Source organism: Lutzomyia longipalpis, chromosome 1, assembly GCF_024334085.1.
Source record: "Lutzomyia longipalpis isolate SR_M1_2022 chromosome 1, ASM2433408v1".
NCBI classification, from domain to species: domain Eukaryota; kingdom Metazoa; phylum Arthropoda; class Insecta; order Diptera; family Psychodidae; genus Lutzomyia; species Lutzomyia longipalpis.
Genome location: NC_074707.1, coordinates 2,906,049 through 2,921,465, shown reverse-complemented (window position 1 = coordinate 2,921,465; position 15,417 = coordinate 2,906,049). Strand labels below are relative to the sequence as shown.

General features: G+C 32.4%; 3 protein-coding genes across 8 annotated transcripts in view; 2 read left to right on the top strand and 1 right to left on the bottom strand.

Annotated features, from left to right (window-relative positions):
• The window catches only part of LOC129786413 (calcium-transporting ATPase sarcoplasmic/endoplasmic reticulum type), a 642,650-nt gene that overhangs the window by 171,132 nt on the left and 456,101 nt on the right, over window positions 1–15,417 (top strand). The gene's annotated exons all lie outside the window — the stretch shown is intronic.
• The window catches only part of LOC129786498 (3'(2'),5'-bisphosphate nucleotidase 1), a 1,077,868-nt gene that overhangs the window by 632,197 nt on the left and 430,254 nt on the right, over window positions 1–15,417 (top strand). The window lies entirely within an intron of this gene.
• LOC129786407 (uncharacterized) overlaps window positions 1–15,417 on the bottom strand; it is a 26,253-nt gene extending 10,836 nt beyond the window's left edge. For 3 of the 6 annotated variants that reach the window (XM_055821400.1, XM_055821401.1, XM_055821406.1), the window contains exons 1-5: window positions 14,828–15,417; window positions 3,697–3,832; window positions 3,329–3,596; window positions 1,784–2,093; window positions 1,536–1,689 (exon numbers count right to left, since the gene is read on the bottom strand). In XM_055821400.1, the coding sequence (XP_055677375.1) occupies window positions 1,536–1,689; window positions 1,784–2,093; window positions 3,329–3,596; window positions 3,697–3,832; window positions 14,828–15,050 (1,091 nt within the window). In that variant the 5' untranslated portion in view covers window positions 15,051–15,417. Of the gene's footprint in view, window positions 1–1,535; window positions 1,690–1,783; window positions 2,094–3,328; window positions 3,597–3,696; window positions 3,833–11,895; window positions 12,017–14,827 lie in introns of those variants that run through there. The other 3 variants (XM_055821403.1, XM_055821405.1, XM_055821404.1) reach the window with 2 other exon arrangements.

The following is a 15,417-nucleotide window of genomic DNA, read 5'->3' as shown; positions in this document are numbered from 1 at the left end:
TGTACTGTACATTCTCATCATACTAAATTAAGAAAGAGAATACAATTTTGTTGATTTTATCCCACAGAAAGCAATCTATGCATCACACATTTGGCAAAATTTTAAACAACGACGAATTTATAAAGTTGCTTTAAACAATACAAATCATGCGGATAATTAATGATATTGAGGAAGAAAAACACATTAAAACTATTATTATTTTGAATACGAAGGAGCTTTGAAAGTTCTGCATCACTTGACGAATTTTCCTTTTCCTCAATTCACAATTAAATTTATTTTTAGTGTTTGATTTTAAATCCCATTTCCTACGACAATTAAACGTATTTTACTACACCTGAGAGATTATTTCGCAACATTTTTTTCCTGCAGTATAAGGTTATATATAGGTCAAGGTACAATTTAAATAATATCTACATTATAACCGGAATATATAAATGATAAGCAATATTTTCCAGTAATTTTCCATCAATTTATTTATTACTACAATTAATTTATTCGCAAATGGTCGGCAATAGATTGAGCAAAACTTTGCAGAGAGTCAATTTAAAAGGAATGTCTATACTACTGCTTATATCTCACACAGACATTGGATTTAAATCTCAGGGAAAACTTTAAGACTCTTTGGAGCTTTTCCTTAATGACATCAAACAAGAAATTCTTTTAAAATACAGGAAAATTGAGAATTTTAAGTATTTCAGTAAGTATTTGAAATAAAAATCTTTCAGACAAAATCTCACCCTAAAGCTTAATCTTTATTAAATCTTTGATAAACTTCTTTGAAAAATTCATAAGGATTTAAATCTCAGGGAAAACTTTAAGACTCTTTGGAGCTTTTTCTTAATGGTGTGGCATTAAACAAGAAAATCTTTTAAAATGCAGGAAAATTGAGAATTTTAATTAAATAAAAATCTTTTAGACAAAATCTCGCCTCAAACCTTAATTTTTCTTTAATCTTTGATTAACTGCATTTAAAAATTCGTAAGAATTTTAAAAATTTGAGTATTTAAAACAAAAATCCTCAGTTGAAGATAAAATCTCGCCCTAAACCTTAATCTTTATTAAATCTTTGATTAACTGGATTAACTGCATTTGAAAATTCACAAGGACTTAAATCTCAGGGAAACTTTAGACTTTTTGGAGCTTTTAAATTTTTTAAAAGAGAAAAATTGAGAATTTTAAATATTTGAAACAAAAATCGTTGGTTTAAGACAAAATCTCGCAAAAACCTTAATGCAATGCACTAAAAAATTCAAAAGGATTTAAATCTCAGGCGTGTATAAGACAAAAAATTCATGGCAAGACTTCAAAAGGAATAAAATTAATAGAATAGTTCTTTTTTGCAATTCCACCAGAGGGGAAAAAATTTAAATTTAAAATTAATCTCGCAATTAAAGTGCGGATAAGGCAGAGAATGAGAAAATTTCATTCACAAAGTATAAGGTAGATAGAAGCAAAGAGACATGAGAAAGAACCACTCCTAATTTAAATGGCAATATAACTTTCCACAAGCACTAATTAGGCCAATTTCAACTTACTTGCATATTTTCTCCTCTCTTGCCATTATTGATTGCGTTCCAAGGGATTCCTTGAGTTGAATGGCCAATCCCGCTCTTATAGCGCCAATTACACCCAGACTGTTGTATGGCACATTTGGGTTTGTCAATAAGCATCGTTTTATCACTGCAATTCCTGTGTTGTGTGTGTAAAATATAATAAACATGACGCAATCCATTTAGGTCTTTTATTCTTCAATTTGATTAATTTTCTTGTTTTTCTTCCTCACCTGGCGCCTGAACTCCACCGATGAATTTATTCACATTAAAATAAATGATATCCTTCGATGCACCTGGCAATTGAGGATTCATATTCACCTCTGAATAAGGTGCCACCATGCTATAATCCCACATTGCGAGGGCACCATACTGATGGAGAAGAATCGTTGTGGCAACATCATCTGTGAGTATTCCTGTTAGACGTGATGCTGCTGAGAAAAATCCAATCAATTGTCTCTGACTATTTTTATGGCTTGCCAATTTCTTCTCTAAATCCACAAGATCCAAAAATCCCTCGCGATTCTTGGATACCCTAACAATCTGGAACGAAAAGAGACAAAATGAAGGGCACTGTTGTGAAATTTTCATATATAGATTTCCCCCCACAAGTTTATTTAGAAAACATGCTTCCATAATAATAAATATTATAATTTTGATAATGAATTTAGGTCGCCCAGTGCTTGTGAAAAGTATCTCATACGAATTTCCATGAATATGATCAATTTGTATAAACTGAAAACAGTACAAAGTGGTGCAAATGAACTGATAATTTATTATATGGAAGTTATATTGATGAAGAAAATATTTGTAATAAAATTTTGAGCTTAAAGCATAATTGTGTTGCACTTGCATTCAAATTTGAATTAAAGTCAGAAAAACCCAGCCTACAAAGCAATTTGGGCAGTTCTCAATTCTCTCTTAAAGAGAAAAATTGCAGAGTCAAGACCCGAAATAAGAATTGCATTGGATCACCGATCCCTCTCTCATCCTGACCATCGCGAAGGTAGTATCTCCGTGATCTACGACCAATTATTGTATTTTTTTCTTTAAAGTAATTTCTATTTAAAGTAATTTCTAATTTAATTTTTTTTCCTAAATTAAAATTATATAGTGTTTTTTTTGCAAAATTGTTGAATTTTTTTAAAATCTTTTTCTATTAAATTGTGCGTGGACGAACGTAAGTTGTTTTTTTCTTTTTTCCTCCCGTAACACCATTGTACTGTATAAAGTACGTTTAGCTTTTTTTTTTTTGCATATTTTAAAAACATAAAATGGCTTAAAACATCAATAGATACAGTTAAGGAAAGAAATTTAGGTAAAAATTGAATTTTCTAGACAATTCTTCATTCAGAGCTCGTGATTATTCGAAAAAAAAAACAATTCTTTGCAAATCTGCGTTAGAGAAAATTAGAAATCAATTTTTCTTTGTTTGAAAAATTGTTAGTTTCCAGTTCTAATTAGAAACTTTGACAAATTCTTGAAGGAAAATTAAGTTTTTTATTTTGTTTTTTTGTAGTAATTTTCAGAATTTTCAGAATTTCTTTAGTCTTTTCTTTAATTTCATCGAAACATATTTTTTGTCGTACCTGATGAAGATCTTAGTTGATTCTAAAGACTTTTAAAATTCATTTTAATTTTTCAACTTTAATTTTTTTGTCTCAGAAAGTTTCAAATAAATTTAAAAAAAAAACATTTTTGGCGAAAATTGGTCCAAATTGTAAAATTAAATTTGATCTTGAAATAATTCATGGCAAGGTATTCTCATGACTACTAACCTGAGCTCCAGAATCAATCCATGGCTGGATACTCCTGATGGGTTCGCACGTACTAACAAAAAGTGTTACTTGTTCAGCAACGGGCGACGACAGAGACTTATTGATGCACTCTGTTAGAATTCTTTCACTTTCACTACACAAAGTAATTCTATTGTTAAGTAGTGTTAAAACAATTTCAGCAGGACTCATGTGGGTGCCATCGCACAAGATCACTTCGTCATCAGCCGATGCATTGACGGAGGATTTTATAAGATCTCTCGCTTCATTGCTGAAAATAGATGCGACAAGTGAGAATTAATAAATGGTTTTACACGAAAGGCCGGCTGTAGGGTGATAATGGAAGATTTTCTGGCAAATGTAATACTCACTTGTACAATTTCGATTGCAATCCGGTCACAGTTGATGTGCAATTAATATCACCAAGCATTGAGAGCGCCTCTTTGTTGACGTAGTCCTCAAAGAATTGCAAGGACTTGCCAGAAGATGTGTAATTAGCATATACGACTGCAAAAGAAAAAAAAACATTTAAAAACAATTTAAAAAAAAAGAAAATATCTGTTACTGAATTTCAAAATATAGAGCAGAATTTCCAACAGCAGCAAAAAACAGCTCCTTCTCAAACATCACGTACATTCGAGACTTATCGTTCCGCCCAAAATTCATTGTTGCACATCATTTTGGAATTATTTAATATTTCAAAAGACGAGCAACACCCCACCCCAATAAAATCCCTGCCATGGAAAACATTTTCAACATGGACAATGTATTTATTTTGGCTGAATATTTCATTTTGTGGTGCGTCTGATACACCACGTTCTCGCGGGATCGAGAGAACAATGAAATAATATAATATACATCACGCTGCAACAATTCTGGCGGGCGGCCAAAAAAAAATTTGAGAGCAATTGAAATTCAGCCAAAGTCTATAGTCGAAACTAAAATATGTCAGAGGAGTTCATGACAATTAATTCACCAAAGATATTTCAAATATTAAAGGTTAATGTTTTTCAATGTTTTCCACTGAAAACAACATCATTTGAAATAAATTCAAACGTAAGAGAGGAAAATTTTGCATTTGAGACATCACTTTCAATTAACATTCGCCGGTTCATACCGCGTAGAATCTTCCTTCTTCCGACCACTTCAATAAATTTTAATTTTGTAATTTTCTTGACATGGGCGTGGAGTTGAAAAATTACACCAAATCAAGAAGATAAGCGCTAAGTGGTCAAAGAGGCTAATTAAAAAAAAAATAAGAGAGAAGAAATGAAGAAAAACGAGTAAACAAAGATAACGAAATCAGATTGCTCAATAGAGAGAGTACTTAATTCACACTGAAACACGTGAACAGGATTAGTCTTTTCAATGTTCCAATTTTTCGCAATAAAATAATTTTTTTAAGAGTTAATCTGTCTAAAAAAAATCTAGAAAATTCATTGAAATTTTTAATGATTTTCTGTAAGAAATAATTTAAGAAATATTTTTCAAATCTTCAGGAATTTTTGAAAATAATGTAAGTATTCTGACAAAGTGAAAAATTATCTCCAAATTATTTAACCCTTTCGCGTTCATCGTGAAACATTTGCTCTTTTATTACGATATTGATTCTATGAATGCTCTCAGAGGACTTTTCTCAGTCAAAACATCTTCTATGGCCTTTTTTGCGTGAATTTGATGCTTTTCTAACTTAAAAAAAAATAATTTAATTCATAAATAATTGAAAAAATAAAATGTTTCACGTTTGGATCAGCGAATGACCCAAGAAACGCGAAAGGGTTAATTAAAGAACTCAGGGAAATATTAAAAAGAATATTACATTGCGTGCTTGACTCGCTCGCAAACAAAAATTCCTTGACCGAAACCAACCCACTTTATTATTTGATGAAAATACAATTAAAATTATTTTTATAGTTCTTTTTGTAGAATAATATTATTGTAGAATAATTACTGGTAAGTTTTTATTACATATAACTTTATTTTGCTTTAAAATGGAATTCTTAGAAGCTGTCTAAGTAAGAAGTTTTAATTTATTGTTTTAAGTGTCTTCAGAAAATCTTAATTTTCTCTTCCAAAAGATTCTTTTAAAAGAAGGAGAATTTATTTAGAATTTCTGCATAAATTCTTTTATTTTAAAGGAATCCTATTCCTTTAAACAATTTGCTAAAAAAAAAACCTTTAGAAATAAATTGAATGTGAGCATCGTTATGATTTTCACTCATGCCTAAAATTGAAGAATGTAAAAAATTAAAACGTTTGATCACGATGAGGTAATTCTGAGCACCTTGAATTCCGTCTAATCATCTTCCTGTCCAATTGTACTGTTACTTCTTCAAGAATTTCTCAAAAGACTTGCAAAAAATTCTCACGAAAACAAGATTGTTCGATACGAGATCGTTGAACTGATCGAAATGAGTGAAAACCTTGACTTGTGGAGTGGCATTAAGACATACATTGCGTTTTCCACGTGTGTTATCTACATAAATTGATTTCCTATCTACGTGACTATTTATCAATGTTTGAGAGTTTATTTTTTTTAGCCACAAACAAATTCTCATGTTGTATATTTTGTATTCTCTCCGGATGCTGGCTGTGTGCACTTTCTTCTGACCATCCTTCAAGCTTCAGCACCTCATTGCAAAGGAGACACCCAACTGCGAATTGGCTGCTGAAATAAATCTCTGACCTCGCTTATCACTTGTGAATTCGCATGTGATTTCGCACCGATACACCCTGTCAAGATATTTATACCACGTGTATATCTCCGAAATGAGATGTTCATATATCGCTCAACAAATGCTATTTTTATCAAACATTTGCACGTTTGTGGCTAATAATTTAGGCTTTCAAACTATATCCAATTAAAGACACATAGAAAATGACACGGAGTCAAGCAGAAAAACATTTGACGTCACACAGTACTTATAATTTCGATCTTTTGTGCTCAATTTTGTGGCACAACAAATAAAGGAAATTGAGGAAAATATCAGCAAAAGTGATGGGACAGATTTCAAAGTAAAATTTATGACCGGCACAATTGCACAGAAATTCAATAAGCTCTTCAAAATCCTCATGAAGTTTAAAATTTTTCTGCTTCATTTTTTTTTCTTTCTTGGCAATTATCCAAACATTATAGCCACTCTAATGAGATATCTTCATAACAGAGCTATATATTTTTCCGCCCAAATATACAAAAGTAGACATATATTTTGATTTAAAACAAACCATTAAAAATTTATTCGCTCACAAACTTCCCGCATTTGTATACACATTCTTTATTTTTTTCACCTTATGTACGAGAACTTTTTGATTCTCTTCTTTGAGAAAATTTTATTCTCTCATTGGCAGACACGTGTAAAGTCATGCAGGAAGGTCTTTATTATTTTAAAACATTTCATGAGGAGAGTTTGGTGGTGGGTGACACCCAGAAATTCATTGAGAGAGTTGATTGACACGATTAGTCGACAGAATCGAAAGTTTAATTGACGAAATTGCGATTATTCATGAATTTTTCAACCACGCACCACATTTCTTGTTCAAGAAACGTTCTGCCCAATTTACCATCACCATCACCACCAAGGTGCTTAGACTGTTTATTATTTGTTTTTTTTTTCTCTTCACAAATTGTTGGTTTTATTTATTTGAGGTTCATGAAACTTTAATTTAATCTCGCAAAAAAAAAAATAAATAGATGAAAAATACAACAAAGATTTGTTTTATGAAGGTAATTTCTTGTTCATGCCTTTGTAAAAAAAAATTTGTTAAAAATTTACGCCATCAAAGTACCTTGAAAGTGACAAACTAAATGCTTTTGTTATGTATTATTTAGTAAATCAGTGTGAAAAGAAATTATTTGACACTTTTTTTCTCATTTTATACATAATTCAGCACAATATGTAGCTACATACACACATATATAACTCAATCAAATTCCCAGCATCGTTAGCTATACACGAATTAAAGCCCGATCTCGGAGATTCAGTGTAAACAAGGATGATTTACGGCGGGAGCAGAAGAAGAAAAAAAAGGTGGCAAAAATTATTTAATACGTGTGAGATAACTCTGTAAAAGAGATTTTGCTTTTAAAAATAGACAATTGTTTTGGGTAAACAACAAATAAAACTCACTGAGTCAGAGAGTTATAAAACCAAACGTATTAAACCCAACCACATATGTATCAACACATTACTGGAAATATAGGTAACAATTTGGTTATATATCACCGTGAAATAATGCAACAAATACAAGTAGGGGGATCAGCAATGTAATGGCAAAATCGAAAATTTGTCAGGTTCATTGACTCACCACGAAAATAACCCACGGAGACAACATTTTATTAATACATCCACTTTTCTACACGCCGGAAAAAATCGAAGCTTTTCCTACTTTTTTTTTTTGCTAAATAGTTCTTTAAGATAAAAAAAAAATATATAGAGACCACATTCTAAAATAAAATCCATCGTGCTTTCTGTGCTAAACTAATATGTACATGTGGTCAAATATTTTTAGCAAAGTGTGGTACATTAGTGGCTTGTCAAAGTCTCTCTCTCTCTATCTCTCGTAAAAACAATATAATGTATTTGCAATAACATGAAAAATAATTGAAATCTCCTTTAGAAAAAAAAATACACGCGACAAGACATTTTGGCAGAGCTCACAAGTAGGTTTTCTGGATGATTTTAGATGTTTTTTCTGCACAAAACTTCGCGAATTTGAAAGAAATCTTATTTTCGTGTATATGATGTCCTAAATAAAATGATAAAGAATTTTATGAAAAGATGTATATATCACCTACAATTCGGTTAAATTTTTTACATAATCATTTTGGCACAATGAAATACATCTTAATTTTCTATGTGAGTATATAAAAATATTTATAAGCAGGTTTTTGGGAGCCACTGAACACGATAAAAATGTTTTTTTTTGTATATAAACACAGACTGGGTTATTTTCACTTTCAAAAACAGGTTGAACATACATATATATTTTTTATAGCAGCATAGATTGAGATTCAAATTGATGTATAGCATAAGATTAGATTACTCAACACCAAAGAAATATGGTTTTTGGAACAAAAAGAATCTGCAAAATAAAGGAATAAATCTTTCCTTCTGAATAATTTGTTAAGAAAGTTTTCTAGGCAGATTTTAATTTTAATATTAGGACTTTCCCAAGTTACCAGAAGAGGCAATTTCTGGTTTTTAAAGATGGCCTTTACCGAAAATTATCGACTTTATTAAATTTTCCCATTTCCGGCATCACAGGAACGTCTTAATATTAACTCAAAGTAGACATTAAAAAGCTCTTAAAATATTTTGAAAGGAAGCATTAATCCATAATACAATTTATATATATTTTAATGTCTTTCAATCTTAATTTTTTGAAAGAAAAATCATGTTTTCATGATAAATTCAAAGACAGAGAGAATATGAGTAAATGCTTTAGATAAATCATAAAACATTAAACATAATCAAACAGATTTTCCATGAGAAATAAAATATCTAAAGATTTATGAGAAATATCATCATTTTTGAAAGTTATTCGAGGAATTCTGGTATTAAATGTCACAGTGCTCCACAGAAGAAAATTAAATTGAAATGAGTCTGATTGTTGCCTGGCTCTGTCATTAAATTTTCAAATTTTCTACATTCCTTTTAATTATTTAATTAATTAGAAAGAAGATGTAATACTTATCGAAAGCTCTCAATTTCCAATAAGATTATTAATAGAATTTTTAGGATAAAAATGATTTCTTGGCGGCTTATTGCATTCTATTCTAAACCACCAGCTTCATGGTTATTGTTTGGCCTTAGAACATGGCTTAGTTTTTGAGTAGTAACAGCTCGTGTAGAACATTTATTTAATTTTACTAAATAGTGCCGCCCCATCTTTCCACAACTCTTTCATTTTTGATCCAAATTGTACGTTCGTCATAAACGTATCAGTTTGCGACAAAATTCCGCACGTTTTGCTAATTTTGAAGCAAACTAATGTCAGCTTGTCATAAATCCTTGCATCTGCCGAGAGATGTGGCGGGCTAGTTTGTGCTGAGAATATTGCATTGTAAAATCAACTGATGTCTTTTTCATTGCTCCACATTTTACAAAACAAGTTCACAATAGTGAGGGAAATGTTCTCGCAGCCATAGCTTCAGATTTACTTTCATAAATATATCTATCTCTATGTAATTATATGTAGTATTTTCCAATAGCCCCTCGAGCATCTTTCTGCGGCCTGTTCGTGACCCTAAAGACAATTTTATTGGTAAACATACAACACAAAGTCGTCGATAAGTCTGTCGATGTTATTTTGCAATGTGAGGAGTTCAAAAGGGTTATATATAGTCGCGATTTGAAATCATTACATTTCTAAATTTTTTTTGGGATTCTTTTTTTTTTATGGAGAGGCAATGTCCGTCACGATGGAATTCATGACATGAGAGGAAGATAGAAGAGCTCTCTGCTAAAGATGAAGTATATGTATATATGTAAATTATTTTTGGGCGCGCCAAATTTAGCCACATCACAAAACGCGAGAATGTGAATGGAAAATCATAAAGTTTTGCGGGAAGTATGAACACGTGGAAAATAAAATATTATTTCGTACATGTGCGATCGTCTAGAGATGAAAATGTAACGACAATTTTCAATTGGCGGTAACTACATATATTTTATTTCTTTTCCCGCGTCCTCCCTCCTAGACAATTTAGCCCCACTTTGGGTATTGCGCATGAACAAGTGGAAGAGTACTTTTGCCGTCATATATTAATTTGAAACCGTAATAGTTTTGCAGTGCAATTAAATTGCAGCACTGTATGTGCCGCGTATACTAACACTTAAATGACATTAAATATCAAATACTCGGTAATTTTCCTCTTTGAAACAATACTTCACCCATAGCACACCATTAGTCGTCATCGCCATCATTTTTCGCAATTAGCATTTTGCATTTATCACATAACACTAAAAGCTTTATAATTTTATTTTTCTTTTCATTCTCTCTCCTCTTTCCCATCAGAGGGTAAGCTGAGGAGAAAGAATGCAACGTGATAGAGGGAATAATAAATAAAATGTGTCACACATAAACATGATCAGGATGGTCATATAATCTACAAAATGATTATGTTCGGTTGCATGCAAAATGTTGCTTTGCATGTGGCATGAGAAATGACGTTGTATTCGTTGTTTAAAAAAAAAAAGAAAAGCAAACAAAGAAAAAAAGTACGATAATATTAATCATCAAATAACTGACTAACCCCGCGCGACAGCTACTTACTTAGTAAGCTCACAGAGTCTTACACATTTTATATAAAAATTCTCACAGAGACTCGGCTTTTATATCTTAATTCAATCCACTTAGTAGACAGCTCGGCTCAAAGTTCAACCTTTTTGATCACTCTCAATTGTTGTGCAAGATGTTGTCTCTTCTCGCTATACGACGGTGCGTTATTTTCTTATATACATTTATTTTTTTCTTTACTCTATGTCCCACTCAAAAGCAACTTCGAATTTAGTGTAGTGAACTCAAATTACATGCCGACAGCCGCTTTGGGGCCCGCGAGACTCAGTGGAGACACAACTCTATACTTTCTCAACCTTGAGCAAATTAGCAACAATTCAACGTAATTGCTACACATAACTGCAACTTGTGCAAATATTTAACATTATTTTTTGGTATTTGAACATATATATTTAATAAGATACCATTCTAATCAATTGGAATGGAGAGAGAGGGAGAAGAAAATTTCACCACAACAATCCGGAAAAATTCAGTATTATCCAGGTTTTACAAATGGAAGACAAACAAGCAATAAAAAAAGAACTTTTTTGTGACTCTTACGAAAAGAAATACACCCCTATCTCCCACTTGAGTGGGTTGAACAAGTAGTAAACACCCATATAAAGTAAAAAAAAAGAAGAAGAAAAAAGGAAACACTGATAGTATCGCGCGCCTACCACTGATAAGAAAAATACATAATATATACATATGTATGTATATAATATGAATTATGTAAGTCACGTTGTGAATCGTGAAAGACTTTTTTTTCTATTTCTAATGCGTCATTTTGACGGAGACCTTATCTCCAATAATGTAAATTGTCCACCGAAACGGATAAAATATTGCAAGCACACCACAACATTCCATAATCTAACACTTCCAACTCGCTATCGCAAAATGTTTTGATTACAATTGGTCTGTGTGAATGATTAGGATTTAAAGCAGACCGAGGGAATTCATTTGGAATCCAAAATAGGAGACGAATGTTTACTTAACACCACGATATTTGAGAATGAGAAGCAAATTGTGAGGAATTTGATTAAAGATTTATTTCTTTATTTTCCTCATAAAGTTTTTTTGTGTCTATTTATTTCATTCATCAGATCTATGGAGCTTTTTGGTCTATAGAGCTTTATATTCAGAAGAAATCATAATTAAAGAATAGATTTATGGCCATCCTTAAGTTCTAATTTCAGAGAAGCTAGTCCCAAGAGGTCCTTAGAAAAAAAAATTATCGATAAAGAATAACTATAAAATACAAGAATATTCGACTTTTAAACACTAAAACTTACAATTTTTTTAAAATTTTTTTAGTCTCTGAATTGTGGCCCCCTGAATAGGGGGACGCCACAGGGTGCTTTGGTCAACTCCTCCAGTAACCTTCCCCTCGTCCTCGATCTAAAACTACAGAGCACTTCGCTCGCACAGCCATACCCGCACAAGGCTGAGCTCGGTCTAACTATTTCTACACTCATCAGCACTCTTTGCTAATCTCCCATCTAATTACTCTCTCAGTGCTCTCCTATATTCTCTTGTGGATTCTTATATTCTCTCGCCTATTTGAGGGTTGTAACCTGGAGGCAGAGCCGTTGCCTAGGGAAGGGCAGCCGTTACAGTTACCGCCAATCTAAGGGTACTAGGGGAGGGCGGGGCTAATAAAGTCACTTAAGGGTTTGGAAAAAGCCTAAAATATCATATTTCCTAGCTAGATAGAACAAAATGATCTGAGAAAGGGTTATAGAACAGTAAATTTCCTAAAGAAATGAGCTATACATTTCGTTTTATCTATTTGGGAAATATGATATTTTGAGCTTTTTCTAAACCCTTAAGTGACTTTTTTAAACCCGGTCTCCCCTACTCACTCTATGAGCTAGGTTAATATTCGCTGGATAGTGAGTCGGGTGCTACAGAATGATTAAAATGCCTAAAGCTGTTTCAATTTTAGGGCAATTTTTAAAACAGAGAAAATCCGAATTTAAACTTTTTTTTTTAATTTGAACAGTTTTGATTATGTTTCCAGTAAATAAGATTTTTTAAGATTGACTTCATTTGGTTTATTAGGAAATCTCTTCACAATCTTGGGCATTTTGAGCTTAAAGCTCTAACATACTTACTTAATTTCCAAAACCGCAAAAACAAACCAAATTAGTTACTTGACAGCTTTTAAGACAACGCACCAATACTAATATTAAGTAAGTATATACCCATCCTTAATATTTCTTTTCCCTCACTATATAGTGAGGATAGTAGAATGAAAAAAACCACAGAAACTTAAAATTTGCATATAGAATGACGACGTTAATATATCATTGAAAGACTTAAAGCAACAACGACAAAAAAATGTTAGAAGAAAGCTTGATCTTTTCAAGCGAAGACCTCAAGAGCGATATTGAGATATTTTACATAGTTTATTACAATATCATTTAAGAAAAAAAAACAGCCATATAAGATGCTAATAGTATGTTATTAGGTATATAAATTTTTCATAGTCGCCTATATAGGCGTCGTGACTATATGGTGTATTGTATAGGTATTTAAAAGCTCAGCCAACTCACATATCTGCTCAGAAGGTCAAAAGTGACGAACAACCGGCCGGAAAATTTGCTTTCTACTCATTCTCATGAGATACCTCAATTTACTGCGCACCCCCTTGATGCTCGGATGTCGACCTTCGTTAAATAGGTTAATTGCCCTATATGCGTCCCCATGCGTACAAGAAGATGGCTCTTCCTCAATGAATTGGAATAAATGCTTTTATTTTTGACAAAATTTTTCTTTTTGACTTTTGAATTTTTGTCTCCAGACTGTGTGATCGTCATCGTATTGAAGTGGAATTGTTAAAAAAAACTCTTTTATTGCCACTCTGTGGTTTGTTTCTCTCTCTCTTTTAACTAAAGGTGACCTTGAAGAATTTAAACTTAAAGAATGTCTCAAATTCCTTCACGCATGCGACCAAATTTCGCCCTGAATATCTCAAGTGCAGAAAAAAAGCATTTAAAAATCTCAAGCACGTTTTCCACAAAAACGAGAGTGATATAGGAAAGCTCATGCGACCGGGCGGATGGATACGGCTTGAAGTAAAAAAAATGTCTTAACCAAGAACGCCTTTATCAGTTCCCCGTCTTACGTTTCAAAATCTCTCTCTATTTGCTTTTTAACTTTGTGGAAACTTTCAAGTGACTTCATATCGTGTGCCTACGACTACGCCGCTCGAGAGACCTTCATCAATTCACCAATATAAATATATATCAACATTATGTATATAAAACTACAATATGTTGATATCACAAATTAACATTTTAGGGCCCGATATATTGGTGGCTGTGACGACGTTATTTTGAGCGGAAAATGCTGTTATTTTGCAAGGAAAATTGCGGGAAAATCATGAGTCACATCATTTAAATCACCTTTCACGGCAGCTAGAAAGAATTTCGCAGGAAATGTCGACGTGAAATATCAAGTAAAGTGAACAATTTGCCATTTTAATTTTAAAAGAGGCCTTTCTATATATTTAAAACGGAGTCTGTATCAAATGACAGTACTGTATCAACTATTTTGCCGCATTTTGACCTCGATTTTCATCCCTTTTTGCCGTGAAAGGGTTAAACATTTTATCTAAATACGATGAATGGAAATTTTCTTGAAGGAAATTGCGTAGAAAATCACTTGATTTGGAAGCTTTCATCGATGCTCTTTTTTTTCCTACATATAAAGAAAGCTCTCAAATACGATAAATAGTTTGTAATTAATGATAGGACCACCCGCTGCACGAATTTCGTCACGATACGGTTTTTGCGCAGATGACGTTCTTGCAAATTGTGTTCGTCAGCCATGCTCATTCGTTTTTAGATATGTATTACATATGAACTCTACAGCGTAGGACATTTTATATATCTAATCAAAATCATTTTACATACATATCTATACATGAGATTTTTTCTCTACGCACGAATCAAATAAAGCACACCCATTGGGACATTTTGGGCAGTCAGCGGTGGTGGAGGAGACGACATAAGAGCACAGATGTGTTCTTTTTATTTATATATAAAAAGTTCTCTGCGCGTCTCGTCAATATACGTGAAGATGTTGTATTGAAAGAGCAACAAGGTTCCCTATGATGGTTTTCATTTAATTGCCGTTTAAAATTGCTTAAAAGTTTTTTTGCGCTTTCACATCATTTTAATTAGGGATTTTAACGCTTAAATGGAGGTATGTCATATTCACCTTTACGCCTGCCATATGGTCCAAGAAATGCAGCTCCTTTGCCAATGACGTTATCATCAATGTACCGCACAATTTTATTTATTTCTTCAGCTCTTTTATTCAAAGCTGAATGCCTTGACCTTGACGATAGTGTTCCAGATCCCAAATGCGATGTGGAGATCGGAATTGGAAATTCATCATTCAACGAGAGGCTTTTCATTCGACTAGTTTTCTTAAGACTCATCTCTTGGGCCGTGTTGATACTACTATCATACACACACTCTATTTTGAAGGCTGTGTAAACACTTTGGGGAACACAGAAAAGTTCTTTCTTTCCTCAAAAATATATATATACAAAATATACTACACCTATCTATGTATATATCACTTGCGCCGAAAGTCTGCGTAAAAGTTCCAAAAATCAAAATCACGCCAACACAAGGAAAATAAATTAAAAAAGTTTTGTCACACACGTAAAAAAATTTTAAAAAAAAATAATAGAACAAAATATATTCACAAAAGTCTTGCAATGTTTTTTTTTGTGGAAATTTTCAATCACACGCAAAACGCAGATAAAATGGTATTTATTTATTGAACTGCAAAGCACGACT